General features: G+C 44.5%; 1 protein-coding gene across 1 annotated transcript in view; it reads right to left on the reverse strand.

Moving 5' to 3' along the window:
* Nucleotides 1-2,996: 2,996 nt before the first annotated feature.
* The window catches only part of shq1 (SHQ1, H/ACA ribonucleoprotein assembly factor), a 47,797-nt gene continuing 24,845 nt past the window's right edge, over nt 2,997-25,948 (reverse strand). Inside the window, exons 10-12 of the mRNA XM_028576768.1 lie at nt 23,176-23,299; nt 14,799-14,919; nt 2,997-4,075 (exon numbers count right to left, since the gene is read on the reverse strand). Coding sequence (XP_028432569.1) covers nt 3,442-4,075; nt 14,799-14,919; nt 23,176-23,299 — 879 coding nt within the window. The 3' untranslated portion in view covers nt 2,997-3,441. The remainder of the gene's footprint in view (nt 4,076-14,798; nt 14,920-23,175; nt 23,300-25,948) is intronic.

Consider the following 25,948-nt stretch of genomic DNA (forward strand, 5'->3'; position numbering starts at 1 on the left):
GCACCAGGCGACACGGCTCGGGGGGTGGGGGGGAGGACGAGGGTGCACAAAAGGATTTCTACTTGCACGCCCACTGGAGGAGTCAGGCCCTGGGGAGCGCCCGATTCATTTCTTCTCGAGGGCTATTAATCTTTTCAAGCACCCGAATCACTTTGCCTCTCAGGAGCGAGAGAGGAGATTGAGTTTTCTATTACAATCAACCGGAGAGGGGGGGGGCAGCAGCGACCACGCTGTCCTTGCTGCTGCCTTTCCCATTCAAAACAAAAACAAGGGAAGGGAATGCATCATCACATTAGTGTGATCATACTTTAATTTCTATACACAGTGGGGGCAAGCAAGGTCACAGTATCAACCCAGTCTGTCTCGCGTGTGGTGCTTTGTTTCCCCGTTAACCGTCCCGTTATTGTTGCACGTTACCTGCGGCCGTCTCCCGGCGTGTGAGGCATCCTTAGCCCGTTGTTATTTTCCTTAACCCAACCTCCGCGTGAACACGAATCAATAGATTAAAATAACGTGACCATTTCACGAACTGCCGTGAGACCGTGCAGCACAGTAGGCTACATGCCCGGCAAAACGGTTCACGTAATCTTCACAGACATAAAACCTGAATGATTTCAAATGAGTCCGTGTATTAGCTCAAATTCTTCTTTCTTCTTTACAAAAACTGAAGTGTAAAAATAACACATTGTGGTTTTACTGGGTGGGGGGGGGGGTGCAGTGACTTCCTGGAGGTCAATTTTTGAGCTTTAGAGATATGAGAGTAGATGTGATCTTCTTATCTAACTCTCTGCAAGAAAGCAAACAAGTGTATATACCAAAACGTTGAATTATTCCAAAAAGATCATTTGGTCAAACTACTATTTTCAAGGTCAAGAAAAAAAAAGAAATTCTCAAAATATTCTCAAGAAAGCTATTCTAAGGCAGCCAGAGAGGATTTGGCCTTGAACTGTCCCTTAGCATTTTACTTTAACATTCTCCAGGTACACAAAGTACGCAGGTAACTTTGTGAACAGATGTTTATCTACGCATGGACATTGGTAAAAAGAAAATATATCAAGAGCCTTTCCTTATTAGACATGTGCTGTTGCTAATGGGCTAATTACCACGGTGGCCCACATGAGTCCTGAACACATTACTTGTTTCTTAGACCCTTGGGGGGGTCAAAGGGCACCCTCACTACACGAGTAAGGGGCTGATTTATCAAATCTAAGTCAAAACAGAGCACAGACATCACATTTATTACTGCCTTGTATAATTTATCAGCTACGTTCATTAAACCATGGCCTAGTCTCTTGAAAAAAGTCAGTCGGCGAGGAGCATTAATTGGAGTAAATAAAACCAAGCGAAGTGCAGACCTTGGCCGCGGATCCCCCCGATCGGGCTCCGAGACGTCTGCACTAACGTTGGGAGTACGGAAGCCACTTTGAAATGAAAAACGGCAAGAGAGCCCGGTGTCACTTAATCAATGTGAAACCCCAGCGGGGAGAGGGAACCACCGCCTGCGGGGGCTGCGCACTCCCTGGACTCATGTCCTCCGTGAAGAGAAAAGGGATTTTAAATGGGCCGGCTCTCACGATGTAACTCATCTCAGTCACAGCGATGACGGCGCTCGCTCCCAAGGGGGGTGTTGCAAGGAGGTTGTCTCTTCTTGGGAGGTGCTTAACAACACCATCCATCTTGGTAACACAATACTACAGACAGCGCCTACCTAAGGAGCCATCATCATCATCATCATCATCATCATCACCATCACCGGTGGCTCCTGAGCTACATTCATTGAAGCAGGATGAAATTCATTTTTAAAAAGCCTGAGGCAACACTGCGGCTGTGCTTGATCCAACACAACCTCAGCCAGTTATGACCCATTAGGATCTCCAAACCTGACAAATTCAGCTAATTTGGGCCATTTCGGTCTCTCTTTTTCCCCCCTTCAATTACAGTAATCAATGCAAGTCCACTCAGGGGACATGAATTAAAATCTATTTTATTGCACAGTAGGTGGATATTGCTGCTGCCAATGTACAGTACAGGCCAAAAGTTTGGACACACCTTCTCATTCAATGCATTTCCTTTATTTTCATGACTATTCACATTGTAGATTCTCACTGAAGGCATTAAAACTATGAATTAACACGTGGAATTATGTACTTAACAAAAAAGTGTGAAATAACTGAAAACATGTCTTATATTTTAGATTCCTCAAAGTAGCCACCCTTTGCTCTTTTTGATAGTTCTGCAAACCCTTGGTGTTCTCTCAATGAGCTTCATGAGGTAGTCACCTGAAATGGTTTTACCTTCACAGGTGTGCTTTGTCAGGGTTAATTAGTGGAATTTGTTCCCTTATTAATAAAAAAGCAAAGGGTGGCCACTTTGAGGAATCTAAAATATAAGACATGTTTTCAGTTATTTCACACTTTTTTGTTAAGTACATAATTCCATGTGTGTTCATTCATAGTTTTGATGCCTTCAGTGAGAATCTACAATGTAAATAGTCATGAAAATAAATAAAAAAAACGCATTGAATGAGAAGGTGTGTCCAAACTTTTGGCCTGTACTGTATGTGGACATCTCCACGCCTGAGCTGGCCAGGCGTCAGTTAGTCTCTTCTAACTCTCTGCTGGCCCTCTGCTCTTCTATCTCGCGGCTGCCTCGGGCCCCGGGGTTGCTCTTATCTCTCAAACAAACGCCTCCCCCGCCGCAGCCCTCATCTATCTGCCTGACATGTGCTTCCTTGTTTGTTTTCTCTCGCCTGCTAGACGCGGCCGATGATATTGAGCGGTGTTGACAGCGCTCCTCCATTCGTGCCGGATGAATCAATCACTCCTGCGTGCTCCCCAGCCCCGTTTAGTGCCGACAGTCTTCTTTTCCACTTCAATCAATGCTTTAGGAAGAGGTTCTCCTTCCATTTATTAGGAAAAGAAAAGCTCCCTAAAAAGTAGCTCGGCCAGGCACTTTTGGCTGAGAAGTACACAACAATTAACAGTGACAAATGTCTGTCGGCTTTCTGGAATTACATTCCTGTTTGGTTTATTCGAGCCAAACATGGATGTATAGAATTTGTTCATATGAGTATAAAAACATACATGGTTAGTAGAGAAGTTCTACACTAGTAGCAGAGGTCAGTGTACTGAATCTAGTTCACAGACTGTTGAATTACTTTCCATAATTAAAAAAAAAGGAGCAGAAATAAATCATATAAAATCAGTATGATCATTAAACAACCACATCAATTTGAAGTAATGATTTAAATGAGGCTTAGCAAAAGTAAGGGAATATAATTCTTTATAGACAATAAGGTTCATTAGAGGAGCGTTGAAGCACTAAAGATCATATAGAAATGAAGTCATTAAAAACCAAATAGTCAAACACATCTCACATCACTTACACAGTCAACAGTTCAAAATGTATCAAGTGTCTTTCAGGTTTCCACACCACTGTCTATCAGCAGATGAAGTCACTCTGGTCTAGATCGTCCTGTGATTGGACGATGAGCAGAGGGTTTCTGTGAGGACTCGGCTCTAACCAAGTCCCACCGCTGCTCCCCCCAGACCTCGCTTCAGTTTTCGCTGCAGCGCTGTTTGAACACTTTCTCTCTGCTTCGTAGATGCATCCATGGGAGATTCTCAGCCCCTCCGCCACCCGTTCCCCCAGCTCCTGGATCAGCTGTCTGGAGCCTTCTGAGGCCGAGGGAAGGGCGTCCACCTTCCTCTCCGCTGGAAAGAGCGGGCTGGTGGGCTCCTGGGGGATGGGAGAGGCAGCCGAGCTGGGTTGGGGCTGTAGAGGGTTGTCCTTAGACATCTCTCCTCCTCCTCCGCCTCCGCCTCCTCCTCCTCCTCCTCGGTTGGATTTGGTGCAGCCTTGCCCTTCAGCCTCAGATTCCTCGCTCTCATCAGACGAGTCGCTGCTGCTGTCACTGGAAGCGCTGCTGCAGTCCGAGGCTCCCTGCTCTCCTTCTTCTTCCTCCGCCGCCACCATTGCCGCTGCCTGCTCTAGCTCCTCCAGTGCCAGCTCTAAGTCTTTTTTCCGCAGGGAGGCTTTTTGTAACGTCGCAGCCAAGGCTGACATCTTCTTGGACCTGTGAAGATAAAGAGTGGGAAAGAAAACCAAGTTAGGAAAGCAACAACAAAAAAATGTCACTTTCCTCAATAGACCTGGTGTATGACTACGCAAAGCGAGGGGAAAAAAGAAAAAGAGACATCAAACTACGACTTCATCAGTGGTACCCGAAAGGGAGACACAGCGGCTGACTGATGGACTGGCTCTGCGTACTGAAGACATAGCCACAGGATAACCATCTACAAATCTAATACCCATTAACCATACCCATTCTCATCTGAATGCTAAGTAGACTGCGATTTGCAGAGGCGTGGGGGGGCTCAATGAAATATGGAAATATGGATGTTTAATAATGTAGGGAGATGAGCAGTACTGATACACAGGGCATGGGCTTTTCTCCTCCCCCACCGCTGCTCTCCCTGCCAGGGGTGATAAGGGATTGAGAGGGATTACAGAGAGCGGCAGGCCCCCCCTCCTTCTCCTCCTCCTCTGTCCGCACATGCAAACACACACACACACACACACACACTTTCACCCCTGCATTCTGAGAGCCAAAGCCAACAGTTAGAGATGCATTTGTGCTCTTTATTTTCATGTTTTCAAGAGCAGGCCAACAACTCCTGAGAATCTGATGAGAGAGAGAGAGTGATTTGAATGTGAAGTTGTTTACCCAACAATCAGGCTGCAGAGGGAACTAATAGAATGAACACAAGCACATCTAAGGAATAAATCCTGCAGAATGGAAGAGGGGCAACCCCCGAATGGCCCAGCAGATTGCAGTTGTGCACAAAGTCGGACTGCAGAACAGTCAGTAAAAGTCTGGACAGAGAACGGCTCCAAGCTGCAGCCCTAGAGCTGAATGTCTCCAAAGATTAAGATTAAGAGAATGCCCTCGTAAAAGCAGTACATTAAACAATGTCCCTGTCTCCCAGCTTTACAGTTATGTCACCACAGAAGACCCAACAGACTCCTTGAAGAGAGAGAAGGTGTTTTATTGCTGATTAATATCCTCCTACAAGGGCCCATTTGTGCAAAGCCATCAGATTGTTGGGAGGCCCCCGTCTGCACATTATTCACACAGGGAGTGCCTGCCATGCTGTCAAAGACTTAAGTGGTTGCTATTGGTCCCCCAGTGAGCTTAGGGGTGTGTGTGCTGCCCCTATTGCCATGGTGATTACAAGCTGACCTCCGCGGTTCACTGCAATTCAGACTTTGTCCATTCAGGTTGGGAAAAAGTGTGTGTGTGTGTGTGTGTGTGTGTGTGTGTGTGCCATTCACATTGTCACACTCGGCTCCTGGTGCCCTCTCTGGCCCAATTAACCCACTGCTGAGCGCCAGGGTGGCTCCCTCATTACCGTGCGGTCCTAATGAGCTCCCTATTCTGGTGAGTAAAGTGTTTATAGAAGCAGCGTGTAGTGGCTGTGTATTCATTTAAGACCTCAGGAGGGACTATGTAAACAGATCTTATAGTGCACATTCTCCTCCGTGCGCTGAGAAAGGAATCAACCGGGTGATGTGGGAAAGGAGGAAGATGCCCTTTCTCACATGCACCTTAATCCCAAAAAATGTTTTGGCAGTTTTCTTTGTCACAAGGTGGCAGAATTTGAAAACAGCAGCCAAAGGTTGATTTTCCTGCTAAGATGCTTGGGCAACTTTCCAGCTCAGAATGTAACAAAAAAAAAAAAAAAAAAACCTCTGTGATTTCAGTCATGGAGCTGGGAGTGTGACTGAAATACACAACATTCTCAAGCTATAAAATCTGTAAATCCTATCAAATAAAACCCACAAGACACAACAGGAAGAAAGAGGTGTACATTGTGAAGAGGAATTTGATTGCTTCCTGCATTAAAAGGATGAATAGGGCAAAATAGAACATTACTATATTTATCCTTTAATGCCATCTATTGATCCGACTGACAAGGACTGTTTATGTAGCCAAAGGCTGATATAGCATAATCCTCTGTGCCATAGAGCTCCTATTACAAAGACAGAAGTGAGCCACACTGTTGCGACATGTTCTTTCATTACCACAGTTCCCAGTTGTTGAAGGACATTAGTTGGCCTTTTTTTTTAACACTATATGACCTATTTCTTTTAAGATTTACTACTTTAGTACAAGGCTGAGTGCCACAGACAGGGTAGGGAATTTCAATTTTATTTATAAGAGTATGTCTAGGCCACACTATAATTTACAGACACCCAACCATTCCCCCCCACCAAGGGCAAGTATTTGGTGTGACAGCAGCAAAAAAACAAAACAAAAAAAAAAACTTCCTTTTAACAGGCAGAAACCTCAAGCAATCATTAAGATGAAAGATGCTGCCGAGTTAACTTTAAAGAGTTGTAAAAATCCTTTCTAAGTAGGGCTGCCACCTCAATCGGTCGTTTTGGTCTTAGTCAACTAAGATTTCTTTAGTCGATTAGTCATTTTTTATGCTTATTCATGCTTAATTACTCATTTCCAAGAAACTTATGAGCACATTTATGGTAAACACAAGATTTAAAGTTTTGCAGGATTAATTGTGGAGAAACTCAGTTTTACAGATGGTTAATTAACTACATTTATATTGTGCTTTTCTAGTCTTAACCACCTCTCAAAGCGCACAGCTCTGTCAATTAAATCAACTAATCGATTAGTCGACAAAATTGTATAATTGTTAGTCGACTAAGAATTTCTTTAGTCGAGGACAGCCCTATTTCTAATAGTATTATAAAACACTGCTGTTGTAGCATCTTGAAGTCTTCATATTCACCGCCCTCAAACTGGACTTGTTGGATTGTATTGAAGCAACACGCCCCCCCCCCAACAAGGCATCGTTTTAGCATGGGACTTAACTGGGTCTAAACGTCTGCTTAGTCACAGCAGCGCTTAGGGCTGAACGCTGCAGTCAGCAAGCATGGTATAGTTTACCATATTCACTATATCATCCTTTAGCGTGTTAGCGTGCAAATAACTGCATAATTACCACTAAACACAAAGCGCAGCTCAGGGCTATTTGGAATGGCATTAGTTTTCCAGGGATTTGATCATAAACGAAAACAAATTTGAAATTTTGACCTGATGATGGCGCTAGTTAAAAGTAAAGTTATTACAAGTCATCCTGAGGGGAACATGAACGGCTGTGCTGAATTTCAAGGCGATCCATCCAGTAGCTGTTGAGATATTTTAGCCTTCTAATGTAAGTCTATGCGGTGGACCGACTGACCGCCATTGCCATCCCCATCGCTGAACATCTGTGTGGGAGGATTTTCCAATTTTTAATGCACCACGCATGTAGACTTTCCAAATCAATCTTGGCCTTTAGAAGTTCAAGAGGAGTACTGGAGACGCCTTGTCTCACACATGAGTGATGCTTAATCTCCATACGCAATCATGTCAAGACATAAGCTGTCTACAGATGTAAACAACAAAAACCGCTGCATTCTTTGGGGGGACTGAATCCAGCGATTCTGTGGTCTCCATGTGTGAAAGCCACTAACGACAGGCACAAGTTGAGCTAAGATCCCCAAGTCCTGCGCAACTTTTTAAACAATGACAAATGGCCATTTCCCACCGGGACTACAGGATATCAAGAGAATAATGAAACCCTGACTAATGATGAGGAGTATGTGCAGGCTTGTAAGGAGCCGGTCTAGGTTCCGGGCTCTAGAACGGCCACGTGAGAGCTTCCTGTAGCGAGGCTGGGGCAGAAGAGCCTCCTGCGGCACAGCCAATTCAAAGGCTGCCCTGTGTTTCCCTTTCCCCCCCGTGGGAAGTCATTATTGAGTTAGCATTGGGGAGGCGCGCTTGTTTTCTCTCCCCTCCCCGCTCTGCGGTTGGAGAAGCTCGGCCTGCGGTGAACACAAAAGGCTCTGGCCAGGAGGGGGGAGGGATAATGTTGTACACAATCCAGTCATTACTACACCACTGTTGTGGCTTGCCTTCATTAAACTAAGGAGGGGTGGTGTGTGTGTGCGTGTGCGTGCGTGCGGAGGAGCCGAGCTAAATTCCAATCTGACGTTTCTTTCATCGGGCTCGTGTTCATTGAAAGAGCAACTCATTCAGCGTGTCTGTGCTCTTGAAAACATCTCAGATAAAGCTCGTCTTCAGATGTATAAATCTGCAGAACATGAGCACCAGATTACCTCAGCGAGAACTCGCAAAAATGCATCATTCACGAGCTTAGGGGGATAGAAGCAGACGCTGGGAGATGTGATCCGTCACTGTGACTGAATGCTGGAAGGGTCTGAGGCATTGGATGCCACTTTGATTCCCGAAATGAGAAACACAAATGTATTTATTCAGGACGCCAATGTTTTGAGTTCGAGCACAGAAACAAAATTAAACATCCGGTTCATTTTCAAAATAAAATAACGCTGCGGATCGCATTTCCCTGCACTACACCTTGAAAATGTCTAGGGCTGCTCCTCTTAGTCGATTAGTCGACTAATCGGTCATTTTGGTCTTAGTCATGTTTTATGCCTTTTTTCATGCGGAATGACTTATTTCCAAGAAACGTACGAGCACATCTCTGGTAAACACAAGAATTAAAGTGGTGCTTTTGCATGACTCTTTGCGGAGAAACTCAGATTTACAGATCTGTCGATTAAATCAACTAATCGATTAGTCGATACAATTGAATGAGTGTTAGTCGACTAAGAATTTCTTTAATTGAGCACAGCCCTAAAAATGTCATAATGGATGGAAACAAACTGTTGTGGGTTTTGTGGTTCGGTTTATAGAACCCACATCCTGTCATATCGCGCGATCATACGTGAATTCGCGAGATCTCGTGGGTCCTCGTGACTTCAGCTGTCAGCCATGGCCGCAGCCGTTGCGCAACAAATTTGGACCTGGTGGGTCAGCGGAGCACGGAGCCGATCCGCAGACGTTCCTCAGTTGGTGGAAAGAAGGGCTCACAGTGTTGGCTTTTTAACATTGCAGCTTGGCAAGCAAAAACTTCCCCTTACACTCTACCGTTGAGATTGCCGAACCTTTACTGCAAACAATGTTAAGCTCATTTCTGTTTCCCTCTTACCTTTTGATTTATGTAATCCCACAGAGACTAAAGTCCTAAAATTGTATTGACAGGTGTTCAGTGTGTCCGCTTTATATCAAACTCTATTAAATCTCTAAAAGTGACAGGAATGATGATGTTAGGAGCAGCTGTTTAATCAGCATATGTTCAGACAGAAAGAAATCCCTTCACTATAAATCGATTTTAATAACGAGAGTGGGCACTCCAAACATGGATAGAGGAAATTATGCAAACACAGTGTGCAACTGTGTGTTTAAAAACTGTCTATGTACTCAAGACAAAAAAGCTGGAGTGGTATCATGCTGGGAGGAAATCTGTACTACTTATCCCCGTTACCCTGGAGACATTTGCATCTTTGTTCTCCCCAGTGGGGGCCTCCTTCAGTGCTGGGGCTAACATCTGATAGAGCAGCTCCATTATCTGTTTCAAAGCTTTCAGGATGGGTGTTTCACAGTTGTGTGATGCTGCCTGGTGGTTCCTAGCAAACATCTGCTTGTCACATCAGCTGGGCGGTTGGGTGGGCACACACTAGGGCTGCCCAATTAATTGCAATTTTATCGAAATCGCAATATGGACTAGTGCAATATCCAAATCGCAGGGGGGAGCAACATTTGTTAAAAAGGCGAAATATGTGTCTAACCATTCTAAAATAGTGTGGTGCTGCAGAGACAATCCGGCCTACAAATCGTATCCTACAGACTACAGAAAAAAAATCTTTGTTTGGTACAAATCCTCGAAAAAAAAAAAAATAATAAAAAATAAATATCACACTTCTTATTGTCCTCCAATGAAAATAAGAATAATGATACAAAAATGATCATTCCCTCCAATATTGTGAATCCTATCGCAATATCAGTCAAAATAATCTCAATTACATATTTTCCTAATATCGTGCAGCCCTAACACACACACACACACACACACACACACACACACACACACACACACACACACACACACACACACACACACACACACACACACACACACACACACACAATTCCACACTGTCTTCCACGCGGCTAAAATCACAACACAGAAGTAGCTTGCAACACCTAATTTCAATTGTCCGAGAAAAGCCCCTGAGCACAAGTAAAATGAAAACACCTATTACGCTAAGTAGCCGATAGGAGAATCGGGAAATAAGTGCCTTGGGCTGTAAATTCACTGAGGCGAATTGACCAGCCGTGCTCAACAGGGGGAGGGGTGTTAACATCACGCCACTAGGCACACGTGCATTTTCAAGGCATTTGACTGCAGGCTTTAGCGGACATGCTGACCCTGTTGCCCTGAGACATTCCCAGTTGTTGGGAGCTCTAGACGCAATTCCCTGCGGGAAAACTGCTGTCAGAGCTGTCGACTCTCCCCAGTGGCCATTGTCATGCACACAATACTGAGGATGAATTAGACGAGGGAGGAGGAGGAGGAGGAGAGTATGTAGACATCCTAAGGGCTGCCTCATCCTCCAGAAATAATAGGATAGTTTCAGGAAAAAAGAATGTCAACAACTTTATTTTGGGCAGTTTCCTTTGTTGTTTTCATGCAGTGCTGCACACATTCTTTACTTCATTGTACTCCCTTTCTTCAGTGAAAACAACACTCATTGTTTTTTGGGGGACTGCTCACTTCACACCTTCCAGTCACAACTGTTTGAGTCGGTCCGTTCAGCTGTTATGGTGCGAGGCTCTGTTGATCCTCGAACCATTTCTTGTCATTTTTCCAGTCTCTGGAGCAATGGGTGACCCACATCTTATAGACAAGTCACAGATTCACGCCACAAAAAAAAAAAAAAAAACCCACATACATACTACCAGTTTTTTTTCCTTTCCACAGCATACCTGCCAACATTTGGTTTTCAAAATCCAGGAGATTTTGATTTGTGCGGAAGCATTGTGGCGTGGGGGTGTTTACAGTTTACGTACAGTGTACTGTAAGTGTTAAGTGTATTATTTATTTTTAATGTGAAGGGTAATGTCATTTTTCCCGCCGTGCATTAAAATCAATGGGACACACCTTACAAAAAGCGTGGAGGTTGTCGATATGACTAGGGTAAGATGCATGTAAATTGTTGCGCCCAACACTATTGAAATTTACAGCTATATTTTGATTTCTTTGCGGGAACACTGCCTTCACCTGCCATGTTTATCGGCTCGCTTTCGGGTCTGAAATTATTTCCGTGAAGCTTGCGCAGAGATCAACTGTGCAACTGGGTTATAGGTTGCCAGGTTGAGGTGACAAACGTGTTGAAAATTGTATATGGTGTGTGGATTGTGTGAATAGGATGCGTTTCATACAAGATCTGGCAACTGGTCAACATTAGACAAACATATTGGTCCGATTATTTATAAAGGAGTTTTGGCCATGCAAATTACGGGAGTTTCTCGGGAGAAATAACAAACCTAGAGGGGTCCGGGAGATAGGGCTAAAACACGGGAGAAATAACACAGATAACTTCATATGGAAACATGAATCTCACCTCACTTCCCTCAGACAAACCCTGGCGCACATCACTTGTATGCTGCCAGGATTTTGTTCTGCTAGAATCTAATTGAGCCAATTGATAAGGGTGGGTGGATGGTTTTAAGTAAAGTGGTGCTAAAAAGAGAAAGTTGTAGCCCTTTTGATTTAACCGAGGTACTGTATCACAACACCAGGCTCACAAGTGGTGTCTGTGCTGGCTGCTGTGAATCTACCTTGGCCTCTCTCCAAGCTTTCTGATAAAGGGAAAGACAACAAAGAGAGAGAAAGGGAGGCGACTTGCTTTTTCTTTGCAGTCCAGCAGCTCTGCAGGGGCTTTGGCATCTAAGGACCTCCAAAAGGATACCCTGAAACTAATGGACTGGAGACTGCTGCTCCATTTGGAAGAATACTCTCCGTTAACAATAACTGGGATTGGATGGGTGTGTGAGGGTAAAATTTAAACAGTTTCCACGAAGGAAATGCTTGTTAAATTCTGGAATGGTGACCACTGTGGCGGAACAAAAAAAGTTAAAAATCACTAAGAAAATTTGAAGAGTAATTGGATTTGCTTTGAGGTTGCACTCTTGATTTCAATGCGCAGGGTTCTGCCCTGAGTACGGCGAGGTTCTCACACACACACCCACACACACACACCCACACACGGGCTGCCAAAAGTCTTTCAATTCAATTCAATTTTATTTATAGTATCAAATCATAACAAGAGTTATCTCAGGACACTTTACAGATAGATTAGGTCTAGACCACACTCTATAAAGACCCATCAATTTCAGTAATTCCCCCAAGAGCAAGCATTCAGTGGGAGGAAAAACTTTTTTTAGGGAGAAACTTGGGACAGACCCAGGCTCTTGGTAGGCGGTGTCTGACGGTGCCGGTTGGGGGTGTGATGAACAGTGGCGATAATAGTCACAATAAAGATAATGGAACAATGACCAGAAATAGTAGTTGTAGTAGTTCATGGCATAGCAGGGCAATGCAGGGCGTTACAGGACATAGCAGGGCACAGCAGAGCATGGCAGGGTGTAGCAGGACGGATGGAGGGAGTGCGTTTACAGTGCGGCGGTGGGGACGGCGAAAAAACCTGCAGCGGCCTGTGGCCAAAAGTTGAGACAGACGTTTCAACTTTTGTGGAAACGCAAACCCGTTGTCACTCTGCCCATGATTAAACCAGCGATCGGACTTGGCAGCCCGTTTTGAGGCGGTGCGAGGGTCCTGTACAGTAAACGGTAACACCGCTGCCTCTATCGCTGCCACAAGAAATAAAAAAATAAAAAAAAAGATTGAGGGTTAAAAAAGGAAACACACTTTCTCCCTTTCTCTGTGAAATGAAGCTGTCTTCAAGTGTGATCACAAATGTTGAGATGAATAAACAATCTGACAGAAAACAATAATTGTGAAATATCAAGTCTACTTAGGCTACATTGGAGGGTTAAAGAACACAACAGGACGTCACACAAATGGGCCATTTGGTGAAACTGCCACACTACCCTGCGGCGCGTCGCCGGATCGCTTACTTTGGTCTGAATGCCCCCTAAAGGGAGCGCCTGCCCTGAGGCCTAAATCACGGTGAAGGCTTTACGAGGTTGTATATTTGAGACCGATGTCTCGGCAGTCAGAGGAACTTTAGGAGTAGAAATGCATCTGGGACAACGAGGAGATAAAATAAATCAAGCCCCCAGCCAACAAACATCCATTAATCGCCATGTCCATCATGCGCGGCTGATCGCATCCGCCTCGTTGGCTGCGCGGAGTGACAAGATATTGGGATTGCACCGGGGGGGTATAGATTACATCTCATCTTACCGCTCGGCTCCCAGAGGCGACTCACTTAGCGGAAGATGACAAATCCTGCGCGGGGGAATATCTTCAACTGAAGAATGCGTTGCATACATGATCCGTCATGAACACAAAAAGGCTGCCACAATAAACCGCGTGTATGATAGCGGCGGTTGGTCTGTTGAAACCGCCATCATTCCAAAACTCAAGAGAACAGCATTTTGACAGCAGGCTCCTTTTTAATACCATACACCAAACATGGGAACAGAGTTTCAGAAACCACAAGTGAAGAGTGCATGGGACAGTTGTTTACTGAGTGTGAGCAATAAGACCGGCACTGAAACTGAAAAATTGGTTGCCCTTTCAAGTGGTTGTAGACAGAAGTGGTTTTACTCATTCAAATGTCGTTTTCACACAGTGTATATGAGAGAGAAAGAAAAAAAAAAGGAAACAATTGAATTCACAGGTCGCTGTTGCGAGAGCACTGGCTAATCCATTTACTGATAGATGCAGGGCGTAGTAGGAGTAAACAGGTTAGGTCAAGCTGACATTTAGTTCCAATGGACAGCGGAGGAACAGAGAGGAGGAGCAGGGAGGAGAGGCAGCGCTCCAGTGTCTCTCAGCTAAGAAGAGACTGATTACGTTTTTCAGGGAGTTGGCGGCGTTTCAGAAGCTCCGTGTGCTTGCACAGTACGATAGAGAGCCTTTAAAAGTACGAGTGTACGTATCTTCTCGAGCAAGCGTGCCTAGCATTTTTAGGAGCAGAATTCAAGATTTCTGTTGGAATAATGTAAAAAAAAAAAAAAAAAAAATGAGAACGTGAGGAGGAGGGGATGGGGCACTAAATCCCTGCAGACCTTTTATCGTGTCTGCATCTGGGCGCCGAGCCTACAACATCAGGCACACATTTTTCAACTGGGCTTTTTCCAGACGAGCACACCACTTGGCTGAACCCTGGCCAAGAGTAAAACAGAGCTCATTACTGAGTAATGTGCTCGCAGGCTCACATTTTGAAATGTGTAAGTAATTGTAAAATATGTACTCGGAGGAGGGGAGAGCCATCAAACCTATATCATTCGGAGCAAAAGTGCAGCTTTTGCGTGTTTGGCTCGCGACGCTAGTGGAAGGTTACACCTACGGAACATATGAGAAGCCCCAGCACACACACACGTGTGTGCACTCTTAAACGTTTCACACAGGGTGAATCTGCCGAGTGCGGCCGACTCTTTTAAGACTCACGGTGCTGATGGTACTGTTGACGCATGATAAGGGAGACAAGGGAGATTGCATCTCTTGCTCTGGCTTGGTCATTCAATTGGCCCTGCTGTGACAAATGACTCGTCTAATCCTCTCCTCTGAAGCACTGACTCATCATGGCGGCTGAGTGGCACTTCCCCTTGGCTCTGAAGGTAATTCTCTGAAGATGAAAGAGGTGTGTGCGCATGGCTTTGTGTGTGTTGGCGTACTTACTTGACCCTCTGGATCCAGATGCAGTAGTCTGTGATGTACAGATCATTCAGTATGTAGGCCGGGTCGTTCTCTCGGAACACTTTGTGAATATCCAGCAGGCATTGGAGGACACAGGCTTTCCCTGGGCACAGGAACACACCGCGGCAGGCAAATGGAAAAACAGTGTTATTCGCGCACAGTATTAAGGGTGACAATGCACTCCAGCTGCTGGCAGACACAGCATGCATCTAAAGGCTTGCAGTCATTGTTCCATACATAAAAGCCAAGGTACAGGATCAGAGGAAAATCCCAGCGAGCTGCAGAGTAATTTGATCCATACGGTTTTTAAGAAGAGTTCCTGGTTAAGAAGTGGTTAGTCTGAGACAAAAGAGCCAGTGAAGACATCTCTATTTTTGGCATTCAAGCTGTCAATTTAATGGTGGCTCTGCTCAGACTTTCTGTCGAAAATGTGTTTGCCTTGATCTGTGAAAAACAGAACTGAATGTTTTTTGATGATTTTCCACTCGACAGCCATTTAAGTCTGCCTATTTTTTTCTTGCGACAAACCTGAAGGCCCGATTTAAATTTTGCGTTTACAGAAATCAATAATTCAATGCAGCAAGGTAATGAACTTGAGTGTTTTCCCAACTGTGCATGGCACTGCTCCCTTGAGGGATGGGTTAAATGCAGAGAATGAATTTCGCTACATGTATGTGTATGTGACAATAAAGTACTTTTACCTTTATTAAGTCCAATATATGTTGATCACTTAAGTATAAAACTTGAAGCTTTAAAAAAGCTCTCTATTTTCGTCTAGCGCTCAAAAAAATAATTTTCTTTAAATCCTGTTTGGTCTTACATGAAGAGTATCAACTTCAAATTTAACGTCAAAGCTTTCTAGCCCCGAGGGAGTCTAGCAAACAACAGCGTATGACATAGTTACAATCTCATCGTGACAATTATGTAGTATGAATTTGCCACCCACTCTGACTCACAGCTTAAGCGTTTGAACTATTTGAGTGCATTCCATTTTGCCACTTCTCAAAACCTGCTTAGAATTGGTACGTAGCATGAAGTATGGACACAGCTACTGCGACAATGCCTGCTATTTGAAGCCAAACAATTGTGATACTACTGGGTTTACGCTCAAACAAAACGGTTTGAAAAATGACCTTGTTTCCCCACTCTTAATGTCAATGTCTTCTGCTTAAAGCTATAGTGCGTAAGTTTCTGTCTCCCCCATGAGGAATCCAAAGTAATGACAACCATTCTGTCGGCACGTCCACATGATGCAAGCCTTCCGTGATCACGCACCACCCCCAACCCTCCTACACACAGTTGCTAGTAGCGAAGGAGGACACGGAGGATTCATATAACATGATGGACTCTTCAGAAGAGGTCATTATCTTTAGGGCTGTCCTCGACTAAAGAAATTCTTAGTCGACTAACATTTATAGGATTTTTTTCGACTAATCGATTAGTTGATTTAATTGACAGAGCTGTGCGCTTTGAGAGGTGGTTAAGACTAGAAAAGCACAATATAAATGTAGTTAATTAACCATCTGTAAAACTGAGTTTCTCCACAATTAATCCTGCAAAAGCAGTACTTTAAATCTTGTGTTTACCATAAATGTGATCAGAAGTTTCCTGAAATAAATAATTAAGCATAAAAAATGACTAATCGACTAAAGAAATCTTAGTCGACTAAGACCAAAACGACCGATTAGTCAACTAATCGACTGAGAGGTGGCAGCCCTAATTATCTTCACTCGAGTTTCTGCGAGGGAAAGTCACCGAAAGACACAGTCTTGTTAACATAGTCATACTGAGAAATCCAGAGAGAGTTGTGTGGAGCTGGTAGTCTTAATTAGCTTTGTAGCAACTCAGTTGGCAATGGGCAAAGAGTTCTTTGTGGCGGCCCCGGTTCGAGTCCGACCTGCGGCCCTTTACTGCGTGTCATCCCCAATCTCTTTCCCACCTTTCCTGTCTATCCACTGTCACTATCAAATAAAGGGAAATAAATTAAAATAAATTAAAACCACATAAATCATGTTTTCTTCCAGCTATTCATATGCTTTTGAGTGCTTCAGAGTCATTGTAGGGACTGCAAAGAGATGCCACTGCTCAGTCAGTCACCCATCCATCCATCCATCCATCCATCCATCCATCCATCCACACCACCATGTGCAGAACCAGAGGTAACTCTAAGAGGTTTGCTATGCTGTCCTATCAGAAACAAACAATGTCATGGCCATGGATAAGAACAGGAAATATAAATTATTATTATAAAAAAAGGTACCAAATGGTTTTGACAAAACTCAAGTAATATCTTTATTTTATTCCATGTGGATTTTTGTGTGTACAGGATTCCTTGTGGTATCTTTCAGCATGTGTGCACTTAATTACAGAAGCTTATCATGATTTAAAGGGGAACTATGTAGTTTTTTTTAGCTTAATTTACCTTAAGTGCTTCAGAGTCATTGGAATGGTTATATTACTTTTTTTTTTGATTGAAAGGTGGTCGTCTCACTTCCCTCTAGCGCCTGTGAGCGGAAAAACCACCCTTATCTATCAAATGGGGGAAGCTTTTTGTTACAATGCATGGTTTATGGTCACCACCTGCACTTGGACTCTGTAAATATGTTCCAAGAACATATATATTCATTATATATGTTTATTACATATTCAGTTCAGCTAGCATGCTGCAGCTTTCAACGCCACAAATGCACCACACAGAATCTCCATTTGTTATTCTGACAAATGACTTTTCCCTGAAGCATACAACAAGTCAAACTTCACACAGCACTTCTCCCTCCAAATCGGGCGTATAAATAGACTTATGATGTGGCCGACAATCCACTGAGGGCAAGTGAAAATGCTCCTCTCCACCTCCGCAGAGCCGCTTGGCATTGTCCAGAGACATTCCAGCGCAATCCAAATAAACAGCGCATTTGCAGTGAGGCAAACCTTAAACAAACATTTGTTTCTCATTTAAGCATGGGATCGCATGCAGGAAACTCTGCCCTCAAATTCAGGACTTGGATCACCTAAAGCAAAAAACACACCGGCTTCTTTATCACAGGGACGATTCATGAGTTTGTAGGAAATCCGAGGAAAGGTTGCTCTCAGTTCAACACTGATATTTTAGGTGAAATGACCAAAAGAAGTGAGCAAGGTGCGTTACGTAGAGCAGGTCTTACAATGAGTGGGGAAGAATGTGCAATCCACCCGTACAACGGTAATTCCTACATGGCTGCCGAATGAGCAGGCTTGTATGTAGATGTAGTGGTGGGTGGAAAGTGTTCAAAAAAAAATGCCTGCTGAGTCTTCTGGGCTACAATGCAGAGATTCCAAAAACTGCATAAGTATCAGAGTGAAAATGACAACTTTAACTTGTTTTACCCCTATTTCATGCTATATTTACAGTGTTTCCCACAGATTAGAAAGCAATTTGTGGCGCGGGGGGGTTGTTTGTCCGTTGCTCGTCCCGTGGGCGAGCTACCGACCATGCATGTGTCATCGATGTAGTCCGACCTGGAAAGGCCATTATTATTGTAATATAACAGGATACATTTTCATTCTGAAGTAGCAGCTTACAGTCCAGCTGTGTGGCATGAATCTGATGGGTCCCAGAAACAATGGAACACCTGTTATCTCGTAAAATGAGACCATTTCTCATAATTATGAGATCCACATCTTGCTGTTGGATGCTGTCCTCCTCTCCTACTCTTTCTTCAATGCCTAACGAATCTCTCTCTTTCTCTCCCAGTGACCCTGTCTTTCTGCTTGAGCAGCACTGCTTGAAGCCTGAAAATATTGTAAACAAATTAATAACATAATTAATTACACTGGTCGGACTGTTCAGCTCCGTTTCAGACTAATACCTCCGGTTCAGGCTGGTCCTCATCCTCAACATGTGCCTTTTTCAGTGTAAGAGTAAAAAAAAAAAAGACTATTTATTTATATTTATAATAAGTTTATTTGAGTCACAGCTGCTACATATAGTGTTTTGACCTCGTCAACACAACTGCATTTTACTGCAAACTTGCGACTAGTTAACTTTCTAAAGAAGGCGCAATCGCTTGTTTGCTAAGAGTCGGGTCAGGACTCCAACATTAACATGCTGACAACATTGTATTCAGAATATAAAATATTTTTATAGCACTTTTTAATGTGTTATTGTGTAAAGGTGTTCACGAGATACCAACCTTTCTTGAACTTGTGAATTTCGCCAGCCGTCTTCTCCATAGACAGTGTTTTCTTGGAGACAGACGCTGTGTGTACGGGGGGGATGATCAATGGGCTGTGTGTGTGTGTGTGTGTGTGTGTGTGTGTGTGTGTGTGAGTGAGTGAGTGTGTGTGAGAGAGAGACGCGTGAGTGACAGAGAGGAGGAGGAGGAGAGCAGGGAAAGGAAATGCAGCTGAACGAATACGCTGCGTGCTTTAAATAGCATTAAAAATAAATAAATAAATAAAGTATAACGAAACGCAATGTGTGGCAGGCGGCTGGTGTTGATTTTTCCGCCACAATATAGTCTGTGTGGGGAAAACACAGATTTATTTAATGCATCAACATTAATGTCCATCCAGCTTGGAATCTGCATCATATTAAGAATAGCCTTTTAAATTTTACATTGATTGTAAGGAAACGACAGGAGTAACAGGTGAACCAGCTTAACAAGTGACGCATTTTCTGCTGTGACAAGTGCTGTGTGGTGGTTCCATATTATGCCGACGTGAAGAGTGGTTCATGTGGATTTCAAAAAGTAACTGATAAATATCTAAAGCAACTTTAGTGTTAAGGTGAAAAGAAAAACTTTATTATGAGGTGCTTTGATGATTATGAGGTGCTTTAAAAAAGGCATGAGAGACCCATCTTCATCCCGTGTCAGGTCTAACGTACCATGACCACTGCCGACTGACATCCCAATCCACTTCCAGCAACAAACATTTGTTTCTCATTTAAGCATGGGATGGCATGCAGGAAACTCTGCCCTCAAATTCAGGACTTGGAGCACGTAAGGCAAAAAACACACCGGCTTCCAAGATTTGACTTCTTTTTCACAGGGACGATTCATGAGTTTGTAGGAAATCAGAGTAAAGGTTGCTCTCAGTTCAACACTGATATTCTAGGTGAGATGCCCAACATGCCCAATCCAGATCGATGCAGTCCAATCGTCTAGCTCAGTACATCTAACTTAAATGAATGCACATGTTGTAGCATTATTGAATGCTACCTCAGCTACTTTCTAATATAATTTCCATTTCATTCAGTCTTTTCCTTCTTTCCTCTGTCACACATGCACACACAGTCCAAGCATCTCATCCCATCAGTGCCCTGAACCTACAGTGTTCACACCCCCGCTCTGGTTCCTTGATTTTCCATAACTAGGTCAGAGAACTTATTTGACCAAGAATTTGATTAAATTCCAAAACTTTCCCTGCCCTCTCAGAATTCCAAGACCTGCGCAAAATATGCCTGAATGAATTTCGGCAGAGATGCATAGTGGATGGATCTGTAACAGAGGGCCACATCTGACATTTCCCGTCTCGTCCTGTCAGCGTGACAATGACAGAGGCGTGACCCAGAGGTTCTCCTTCACACTTCCTAACCGCAGGCGCCTTTCGCTCCTCTGTACCTGCCCAGTAGCCCTTTAGTTTTTGGCCACTTTGGCAGCGTGGGGAGTATTCTCAAGGAGCTCCTCCACCTGCTTCCTAAGGGCTGTTCAAATATTTACCTCCGGATAACATTTCCTCGGAGGCCGTAACCTGTGCGCTGCCGTTAATGGGTTTGCTTTGCTAATACCTATGAATGTTTGCTTTCACGGCCACTTAAATGAAGTGCCTCAAATGTGGAGCATGCATTTCCATTTGCTTTATCCTGACAAATTAATAAGTGTGTAAAGTAATGCTGGGAGGAAACACACCATCAGACACGCCAGGGCGAATTACTGTAGTGTTACAGTTTATTACGGAAAAGGCCTATTACTTGCAAATTATAAAAAGGTTATTAATTGTGAGTGAAAAACAATAAAATAAAAAAGAAATTCTTAATACATTGACACAAATTAACAAAGCCTCTCATCATTTGGCTGTTTTGGGAAAAAGAAGAGTGAGATTATGAGGTTGTACGATTTTGAGGCCTGGGGTGAACATGAGTAATCTCGTTATGGCAGAAATAATGTTTCCGAGGCAACGGAAAGAAGGTGAGGAGAAAGAGTGACTCCAACTGCTGTTTCCCTGGCTCTCCTGATCTACTCATCTACCTACTTAATGAGGCGCGGAAATGCTAATCTGGAGCTTAAAAGGCCTTTAATTTGCTGTCATTTACCAGCGTTAAAATCATCACAAGCTGGATAATCTTAGCCCTTACACATCCTGAGTGTGTTTACACTGCAGTTTCATCTGTCCGCCGGGGCTTTTGATTTAAAGATTACTCTGGGCTTTGAGATATCAAAGTCAACAGTCCGTTCTCAACTAATCCACATTTCACTCCCTGAGGAGGTGGGAGTGGGGCCACTCTCTTAAGCCCCTTTCACACTTAATAGTCTATCCCCTGAATGATTAGGAACACTTCCCGCGTGGGGTCATGTGTAACTGGGAGCAGGGATTGATATTCAGGGAAATCTGTACCGCCAATTTCCTACCTTAAGACCTAGTAACATTTCAGAGGAAATGCTGGTACGGCTGTCTGAATGAGAGCAGTAATGTTGCAGGGAGAAGCAGGTTAAAGCGTGATTTATGCTTCTGCGTTAAATTAACGCCGTGGCTACATACGTAGAGACACGTGCCCTATGCCGCAGCCTGACGTGCACCTCTCGAAAAATGTAACTACACGTCGCTCGGCCGTGGCTTGGTAGCGTTGCGTTTCCCCCGACTCATTTCCTGGTTCTCCTTCTCCATAAACAACGTGAAATCAAGGACAGGGTTACCTTTTCCTGCTACAGATTTCCCACCGTGGTCAGAAAACACAGGGGAGACACTTTGTTTCTCCCACTATGCCTCTCGAGTCGTTACTTGCACCGAAGCCAATCGCTGTCACTCTCTCATTCGCTCTATATTACACGCTCCACGCACGCATGCCCTGCTATGCTCCTTAATAGCCGAGACACACCAACCAGACGGCCGACTGTCGACAGAAAAGCCATTCGGAATGACCTCGGGGACTCGGGACACACCGACTTGAGAAACGTAATACGTCTCCATAGCAGCAGGCGGCGCTAATCTGTACTGTTGACCAAAAAATGAAAACCGGCAGCTGATTGGACGAACGCGTCACGAGGGTTTGTCTTCTCTGGAAATTCAAAGCCAAACTGTCATGGCGGCTAGTTCCGAATACGATCTCATATTGTACTAAAATAGTTCACCGAAACATGTTTCTGAAAACATTTTAAGCGAGAAATAGGCCGTGCAGTTGCTGAATCTGTCTTCATTTCAGATCAACAAAGGTCAGTTTAAAAGATTTTCGTCAGATTTTGAGAGACTGTAGTCAGGCTCATTCAGCTCGCCATTTCCGGGTGAGTCCCGACGGCCCTGCCTCCGACTGAACATGTCAGGTCGGCCAAAATGAACGCCGACAGCCCCCCAGACGGACGACAGCACGGGACACACCGAACAGACTCGAGTCACTGACCTCGCCAGACTGTCCCACGGCAGATTATCGGCTTGGTGTGTCTCGGGCTTAAGAGGTCAATGCACACACCAACGCACAATTATAAACTTCAGGCCACTTACGTAGGCTACGGCAAAAGCTCTGCGTCGAGCCTCCGCAGAACCATAAATCACACTTAAGGGACCAATCCCTTAAACAATAACAAGAATCCGCTGATTCGGATAGTAGGTCACAAAAAAACATTGCAGCCTTTTTTTTCTCATATGAACTCCTGACATTGTCTGAGGTTGACCTTTCACACATGTTGCACACAACGGGAGATTGTCTGCGTCAGACGCGTTCTCACTTGCAGGAAATGCTCCATTTGGTTTAGACGGGCGGTGCCTAGGTAGAGCGCGAAGGAGGCAGGACACGAGGCAGATTACACCACGGTCACGTAGCCAGTTTGTAATTTGGTCATTAAGACCCACGTCTCTTGCCATTCTTTGCATTTTTTCAGATGATTTCGACGCCGGCCCTTACCAACGGAAGTTCCCGAATCTCTGTTGGTGCGTCCACTCGCATGCTGGGAATTCTCAGGACAATGACCTGCTCTATTCACGTATGGGCTCAACCGGACATTACACAGACTTCGTACTAGGAAGCCGGCAGGGTTAAGTCTGTTTAATGTCCAGTCCCGCCGTTTCAGCTCCCCCGGTTAATGTCTAGATAATTTTAGGGTTGCAGTGCATGTGTGAAAAGGGCGTACTTGCTGAACATCTGGTGTGGTGCTTCTTGGTGACTCACCTGACTGCAAAATCTTCGTTGTGTCACGAACAGCGGCAGAGACCATGGAAAAGTGTCTGTAGAGTGGGTAGCACAAAACCCTCCGTCCGAATGACACCAGGACGTCTTGCAAGGAGCTGTATGTCTGCGAAACCCCAAAAAAAACAGAATCTCAGAGAGCTATCCAGCACCAAAACAGACCGTGGTTTTATTCAATAAGTAAAGGGGGCTGTGATGGCGCAGTGGATATGACTGGGAGACCTGGGTTTGATTCCCACTGCGATACATCAACCAATGTGTCCCTGAGCAAGACACTTAACCCCTAGTTGCTCCAGAGGCGTGAGACCTCTGACTAGAGATGCACCGATAGACCGGCCGGTGACCAGAATTGGCCGGTTTTCACGTGCTTGGCCGTGACCGGCGATCGGCAGGTATGACATATGCCGATTTCATGGCGGTCAACGGTACAATTAACTGACACCATAAGTTATACAAGTTACAGTTCTCAAGGACGCACGCACACACGGGCGCGACAGCACAGTTTCTTTTTCCTTTCTCTCAACTTTTCCGCCGTGTGTCGCGCATACCCGCTCGCGCTGTGAAGCGCGTGTCCGCGCTATTCTCACACATGTAGGGAACCTCGGGAATTAACCTGCAACATGTCAGCTGTTTGGAAATTCTTCAGCGTGTGTGCAGAAGATAAGTTTGCAATATGCAACACCTGCAAGGAGAAAGTAGGGCGTGGAGGGACGACACCAAAATCACATTTCTTTTTAGCTGGAAATTGGATGTGAAAAGAAGGAAATGGTTCTAACATTGCACTTAAGATGTGTGTGAATTTCCCACACCAGGAGCAATTTATATAGTTCTATTTTATAGTGATCCATGTTCTGTGCAAAATGTTCTATTAAAGAAAAAAATAGAAAATAAATATTTGCGTGTGCTGTAAAGTGGTTAGAAAAAATTAAATTGGAATCGGCTAAAATCGGTATCGGCTGGCCTAACTCAAAGAAAATCGGAATCGGCCTAGAAAGTTGTAATCGGTGCATCTCTACCTCTGACCTATATAGCAATTGTAAGTCGCTTTGGATAAAAGCGCCCGCTAAATGACATGTAATGGAATGGAATGTAAAGGAAATGGAGATGCAATGGACAGTAAAAGGTTTGGTTCAGCCATATATACCATATTCATTTTCTCCTTTCCTTCAGACTGGCTCCTGTTGGTGTGCATGGCAGTCGCCGGTGTGCTAATTACTCCAAACAACTCATTTATTGAGCTGGAAAAATAGGGGCTCACAACTCTTAAAACACCTCTGCAGCCCTGGCCTGTTAATTGCGGCTTCTCTTTAATCACTGCCTTCAGTCTCAGATTTTCTCTGCACCAATGGACACACAGCCTGGAGACAGAAACAGATTTTTTTTTTTTTTTCATCTCACGTTTCATTCTCTTCTTTTCTTTGTGGCTTGTTAGGATGTGCTGTGAGCTCACAAGTGCGTGTCATCTGGGATCATGCTCTCCCTTGGGCTTGTTTAGCAGGAGTGTAAATAAGGTCTGCTGCTGCAGAAGGGGTGCGGGGGGCGGACTCACAGTCCCACCAGTGCAGTCGACTGAGGACAAGTAAACATGCAGCAGATGGAGGGAGGAGGGGGGAGAGACAATGGGAAGGCGAATGTTAGGCATAAGCGAGGGAATAGAGATAGCAGAGAGGAAGAGTGGAGTGAGGAAGCAGAGCTGATTTCATATAGTCAAAGACAGAGAGGGATCTATTGTAGAGCACAAGGTGAAGGGAAGGGGAGGAGGAAGGAGGGAGCGGGGGATTGAGCGAGGTGGCTTATCAGTGGGAGCCGACAGCTCTGCTGACTGACTGACGAGCAGTAGAGGGCGGCCAGGCAGGCGGAGGCTGTTCTTCACCCCGCTGTCACCACAGCAGGAAAACTACAAACTCTCAAACTGTGGTCGAGGTCTAGTCAAGCAAACTCCTGCAAGCAACCTTATTGGCTGCTTTATACAACGAGTTGCACCTTAGATGTTTTTATCACAAGTGGTGACAATGTGTGGAAGCCCAACACCTAATCAGTCCCTCCAGAAAAACGTGATTATGCAATCGCACAATTCAATGCATAATCAGCCAAAGTCCGCATATTTATGTGGGGGGCGCATTTTTTCAAATACGCCGCACAAATTGCCGATTTCTGCGCAAAATATGCGGAGCTTGCATGATTTCATAATCCCCCGCATTTTCGTTCTAAAAAAAGTCACATATATCTTAGTAGAAAGTTGAAAAATGTTGCGTTTACTCAAAGCCGGTCTACGGACTAGCTATTCAGCCCCATTGTACCGAATTTGGTTGCAGTTCCACCAGAGTTCCACTGAGGGTGATCGCGGTCCAGTGCAAAATGAGCGGGACTCTATGGAGCTAGACGGCTAAATGTGTCTCTTTCGCCTGATTGTCGTTGAGAAACCTCAGATTTGATTGTAGTTTTTGCAAGTTCAACATGGGTTATAGGTCGAAAGTTGAATGAATGAGTACTTATGTCCTTTTGATTTCTTATAGGTTGAGTCGTTGTTGCCCATAACACGCTAGCATTCTGCTAATGAATGCTGATTGGTCAGTGAAGGTCTGATTACGATCGGAGATCCAGCTTGACGGCATCCGAAGCAGAGCCAGAATGTCAGAGTGAATATTTCGGGGTGGTCTTTAAAACATTAGCAAACCTCTTTCTAGCACGTGTATTGACAGGGAGAGCCTAACCTGTCAGCTGTGTTGTCGATGTTGTCGAAGCGACTCAGAGC

This window comes from Perca flavescens, chromosome 4 (assembly GCF_004354835.1).
Source record: "Perca flavescens isolate YP-PL-M2 chromosome 4, PFLA_1.0, whole genome shotgun sequence".
NCBI lineage: Eukaryota > Metazoa > Chordata > Actinopteri > Perciformes > Percidae > Perca > Perca flavescens.